The 6079-nt window shown below is 32.4% G+C and overlaps 1 protein-coding gene across 3 annotated transcripts in view; it reads left to right on the plus strand.

Moving 5' to 3' along the window:
* The window catches only part of LOC106467754, a 72291-nt gene that overhangs the window by 40053 nt on the left and 26159 nt on the right, over positions 1 to 6079 (plus strand). For all 3 annotated transcript variants that reach the window (XM_022395940.1, XM_022395939.1, XM_022395942.1), the window contains one exon: positions 960 to 4144. In XM_022395940.1, the coding sequence (XP_022251648.1) occupies positions 974 to 4144 (3171 nt within the window). In that variant the 5' untranslated portion in view covers positions 960 to 973. The remainder of the gene's footprint in view (positions 1 to 959; positions 4145 to 6079) is intronic.

A 6079-nucleotide genomic window follows, 5' to 3' on the forward strand; every position in this document is an offset into this window, starting at 1 on the left:
ATTTGCTGTCATGTTAAACTTATATTAAAGTTTTTCTTCATTACCCATTTAAGCCGTCTCCAGCCATTATTAGTATGTTATTGTTGTGTTACTGCTATGTTTTGTAAATTTAAATTTTTGTGCACTTGAAACCTTCTAAAAAATGTGTTCTGTGTACAGAATGTGCTCTGTATTTGTTTGTATGAGACAGTAAAAAAGTTTATAACAGAAATAGAAAAGTAAAGAAAAAATGAGGAATGCAACAGGTGATAAGGAGGAGATGTGTTTATTTCTGCAGTTGACATTTAAGTATGAACTGATTTCAAAGATTGCAGGAATCTGAAGTTATCAGAAGTTGAAAATTGTTTTAATACATGGATGTGAATTAACAAGGATAATTGGAATATCTAAAATACAAAAGTCTTGTATATTAAAACTTAAGCTATATTTCTTCCAAAAATCAAGCTTTGTTTTAGAAAAACAACCATGGTTTAAACAGGTATGGTTCAAATAAGGTTTTGACTGTTATTGTTTAAGTTAGGGAAGTTTCTCTTTTGTTTATAATTATTTTTCACTAACTTCATACTTTTTATCAAAGTAGTTGTAATTTTAAAGAAGACTGGCATTAAATTCAGACCTATTTTATCATTGTGTGTATGATAGATGCACATTATAATATTAACTTTTGAGCTGTTTTAATGAGTCATCTTCATCTCAAAGATGTGTTGTAATTCTTTCATTCTAGGGAGCAACTATTTTATCACACTTTTGGGGAAAAGCTCAAACTAGTTGTCACACTTGTAGGGAAAGGTCAAACCAACTATCACAATTGTGGGGAAAAGGTCAAACTAGCTATCACACATGTCGGGAAAGGGTCAAACTAATATTTAATGTTGTAAATAATTTTTTCTTTTTCTAGTTTTTAGATCATTATTTTTTTATTCAAAATTATATTCCTGTTTTTGTCTCTGTATTTCTAGGGTTAGTGTAGATAATGGATTATTTAAAGAAGAAAATAAAAAGCCACAAGAAGGAAAGTGGTAGTGATGAAGAGTTGGATACTGATGAGTGTTTGAATCAACTTGAATCAAAAGGCAGACAGACTCAGCAGCACAACTCGGAGGACTGGCAGTTCTTCCAGCAGCTCACACAGAAAGTTCAAGATACGCTTCAGAAGACACAAACTAACTTGAGTAAGCTGAAGGAAGAAAGTGCCATTTCTGTCCTTCATAAATCACAACTTTCTTCCAATGATGTAGAAACAAAACATTTTCCCAGTGAAAACAGGATTGACATTGACAGCTCATTTTTTGTACCAGACCAAAATAAACTTAGTAGTTTATCTGTAATTTCTCAGATAAAAACTTCCAAAGGCTCAAAGCCTCCTCCTAGACCCCCACCACCCAAGAGAAGTAAAGACAGAAAAAAATGGGGGGAAAAAGACTTGCATCTTCTTAACACAACTTCAGAAACTACAAAAGAAATACAAATACCTTTACTAATTTTCACTGCAGAAGACAATGAAGAACAGACTGAGCAAGAAGAAAAAAAAGAGATGGAAGAGAAACCTTTGTCCATTTTTTCCCTGGAAGGCAGTTCTGAGGTAACCAAAGAAAACTCTGCAGTTTTCCACCACTACCCTGATAAGCTGAACACGTTGACAGATTATCCTCTGACTTTAGATGACCCCTTTGACACATCCTTTGTAGACATGTCATGTTTGTGTTCATCAGAAGTTTCTTGTGTTGATGATGATAAAAGTAAAGTACCTGTCAATAAGCCTGTTGTAAGTTGTGAGAAAAATCAAAGACCTGTTTCTTATTCTCATGTAGAACCATTTTTTTATGATACTCAGAAGTTATCTCCCACTGAGAATCTTGTTAGTGACTTATCATCAATGGTGTTTGAAGAATGTGGGGATACGTCTGAAACATCATTATTACATAGTCATCCTAAAGCAGTTGTGAAAGGTAGCAAAGATTGGCTAATGAAAGAAACAGAAAATACTGTGAAGGTACCACGCTTTCCATCGATGAACCCATTTATTTCAAAACAAGTGAAACCATTTAATCAGTTATTTCCTACTGCAAGTGTAGATGTAACTCATGTGTCAGTCTCTGCTAGTAATCCATTCAAGTGTGAAGATAATCTTGTGTCTAAATCTCACAATAGTAGTCAATGTGTTGTAAATAATAGTGCTGTTTCTTCATATTCTTATAACCAACCTGGATTTCAAAAGTCAAAAGAACAACCACTGATAGACTTTGCTGACGACAGTGCCATTACCAATCCTGAATGGACAAAAGAAAAAGAAACATTCCAAGATTTAGTGGTACTCTTTGATTCTGGAAAAAATACAAAAGGAGGAAGATCAGGAAAGTGTATAGAAGAAATCCCTAGAACAGTTTGTTCAAGTGAGCACAAAATGACAATACAAACTGCTGATGTATTCTCAGGAACAAAATTTGTTGAAATGGAAAAGCAAGAAAACTTCGACTCCTTTGGATTACATAAATGTTTTAAAACCAAAGAAAAGAGTATGTTGGACAAGTACAGTGACTCTGAAATATCAAACACTCTAGAAAGTGTCAGTTATGTTAAAAAACAGGATTATCAATCTTCAGTTTTAATACCTTCGGAAAAGTCACAGTTGGAAGGTAAAACTGTAACTTGTGAAGATTATTCTTGGTTCACATCAAATGAGGATAATTGCATTTATAGTAGTGATAATGATAATAATGTCACCACAAGCAAGAAAGAGATTGATTTTAGTGTAGGTAAAACTGATCATGTTAATACTTATCTTTTGGGAAAGTCTAAATTTAGTGATTCTGAATCTCAATGTATTTCGGGTATTGGAAATCAAATTGCCTCTTTTAATTTAGGTAATGAATTTATTCATGAAGGAAGCAAAATTCAACATAGTGAGAAAAAAATTCTAAGTGGAGAGGAAAAAGCAGATCTTTTCTTATATGCATTTGAGAAAAAATCTACATGTAGCATGAAAAATGCAAGAACATGCAATAAAAAAGATTATGAAGTTGATACTTTAACTCCAAACAAAATCTTAGGTTTAGATTCATCTGCAAAAGATACTGATTGGCTTAGGGATTTTGAGGAGGTTTATTTGAAAAAGGAAAGTAATAAAAACAATCTGGTAAACTTTGATTTAGATGAAGATAATAATTTGTTGAATAAGGGAGCATGTAAAGAGACTGAGGTATTAACAACTACAGAATTTCCAGCTAATAGAATATCTACAAAAGAGTTACCAGAATTTGCTGAGTTTGATCTTCTTCAAGCTACTGAAACAGAACAGCATTTCACATCAGGTTTTGATCCATTTGATACCAATGTGGTACAGCTAACTTCTGGTTCTGACCCACAGGCATCCACTGACACTACTGCCTTTGAAGCTTTTGCAGCCAAGTTTGAAGAAGCTATTAAGAAACAAGAGAGAACTGTTGCCAGCAGTGTTGATGAGTTTGATTCATTTGTATCTCTGAAACTAGATAACAAGTTACTGAGTAGTGATGAGGAGGATTTTAATTTGGAAGAAAGAGCTGTTAAATTTTCATCCCCTAAAAACCAACCAGATGCAATTCCTGTAGAAAAGTTGCCCAAGAAACCATCTGAAGACTCATTTAGTGATGAGGATGAAGGAAATACTGTTGACTTTTCCTTCCTTATTAAACCAAAGATAAGAAGCAGACCCATTAAAGACAAAAGTTCTTTGCAACCTATGCCCTTGCTTCCTCCACCTCCAAGGAGTCCAGATTATTCTTCTGCTTTGAGCACCACAGAATTTGGTTATGGTCCAAGATTATCAGAAGGAAAGCTAACATTAGAGACAACAGATAAATTACCAGAACAGGAAATAGAGCTTCCTGCAGCATTTGGAGAGTCAAGTGTGCCTATCAACCAAACAGATTCTTCTGAAACTGCTTCTCCGTTGTTTGATGATGACATTTCTGAGCCTTTAGAGGATTTTATATCAAAATCTAGTGATGATGGCTGGGAATTACTTTTGCGACAGCCAATAAAGAGAAAAATTACAGGAAGCAGGTTTTGGAAAAAAGTTTACGTGAAGTTTTCAGAAAACAGTGTTGTGCAACTCTTCAGTTTAAAGGAAGACAGTAGTCCATTTCAAGAAGTTCCACTTCAGGTAAGCATAGCGTTTCTCATTATAATTCTAAAATATTTCAGTTTGGCCCTTTATTTTGCTTGTTTGGCATTTTTACAAGATGTTACATATTGTGTGCTTTTAATGGTATTTAAGTATCTAAAGATGTTTCAGAACTGTCACCTTTTACAAAAATTATAAAATAGTTTTCAAGCTTTTTACAAAGTTATCGTATATTGTCACATAAGGAATGTCTGAGAAGATCAAGGCTGTTTTTGAAAATGCTGTGGTTTGAAATATTCTTGCATTCTAATGACTTTATGATTTATAAAAGAAAAAATCAGAACTTTGACCGCTTGAGTATTTTAGTTTTGTGGATATTGTATTTTTACATACACTTAGTTATCAAATAAGTGTTTTATGTTGCATCCAGTCACTTTTCATCCATATTTTCAAAGCTGTAGAGATACCAGTAATTCACCTGTAAATACATAAGCTTTTTCATGCTTAAATCTTTTAATTCAAGGAATGAAAGCAATGCTATAGAACATGAATTCAATCACTGAAGAAGGAAATTAGGGGTTTCTGAAAGGTGTCTGGTCTTTTTGTATTAAAAATGGTGTTTTTCATTCATGCTTTATAACATTGTTCTTGGTTACTGGAGGGCCATTGGCAAGTTAAGACTTACAACACTTAGCATCTGGCGTTCGATTCCCTTAGATTAATAGAGTGCAGATAGTCCATAGTTTAGGTTTGCATTAAGAAAACAACAACAATGTTGTTCTTGTGCCTTAGCTTGGAATACCAGTATTTTCATTATCTTCAAGTTCTTGTTTGAAAAAATAGAAAAATGAAAGAAAACTAAGTAAGTAATGAATCATGTGATAAAATAATCTTTGAGGACGTGTTTTAAAAGTTTACTTTTTAAGATAAATAACAACAACAAAAATCATTTCATCTTCAGTTGTATAGCATATGGTTGAATGTTTGTTCAGAAGTTGAATATGAGTCACCAGCTTTGAGATTCCAATTTTCTAGATGAGTCAGTCTTATGGCATGCACATTGATCAGTTATGCAGGTTTCTGGTTTTATAAACGTTTAGTTGAAGACAGAACCCATTGATGGATTTCTCTTTTTTTACATTCTGTAAAGAATTTTTAGAATTAATGCTAAAATTTTCTATCTGTAGGTATGTAAATAATTTTTTCATATAATATTCAGAAATTTAATACAATACTACAATCAGATTTTTAATATAGAAATTTGTACTACTTTGGTTAAGTATTGTTTGTTAATTATTCAGTCAGACAGTTAGTTGGTTGAGTGTTGTAGATTTTGAGTTTGTGTTTCCAGTGAAGTAAGAGAAATATGATAATTACCATAGGTACAAGAGAAGTTATCAAGGTAGTGACTGTTGAATGTTATTTTTGAAGTTAGACCTCACTTTAATTATGTGGAACTTGTTGAACTTTTTAGTCAAGGAAATAAAATGCTTTTGTTATTGTTTGGTGAACTGCAATATTTTTTATCAAATTATGTAAAGGAACAACAATCGAAACCATTATTTCAGTAATGTTATTTAAAATTGTGGGTTTTAATTCATGCACGTTATGTTAAATGAAGTTTATCATAGTGACAGGACATTCACACCAAACTGGTGTATTTAAGAAATGATTTATTGACTAAAACAGAGAATGCAACTATTTGTTTTTTTTTAAATAAGCCACTGTGTTTGATTCAGTACATGAGTAATATCTCAGCAAATAGAAAATATATGAGGTTCTTATATTCTAGCTTGTCAATATCGGTAATTTGAGTTCCTAATTTGTACGAAACTATAGATTTAGTATTTTGACATCACAAACATCTAATTTCAACCAGTGCTGCATTCAACATACCACGTGGCACACAAAATCAATGTTTAATTATGTTTTTTAGCATTTACTTTTAAATTAAGTAATGTATAATACTAAAAC

Source organism: Limulus polyphemus, unplaced genomic scaffold (genome assembly GCF_000517525.1).
Source record: "Limulus polyphemus unplaced genomic scaffold, Limulus_polyphemus-2.1.2 Scaffold2730, whole genome shotgun sequence".
Lineage (NCBI taxonomy): Eukaryota > Metazoa > Arthropoda > Merostomata > Xiphosura > Limulidae > Limulus > Limulus polyphemus.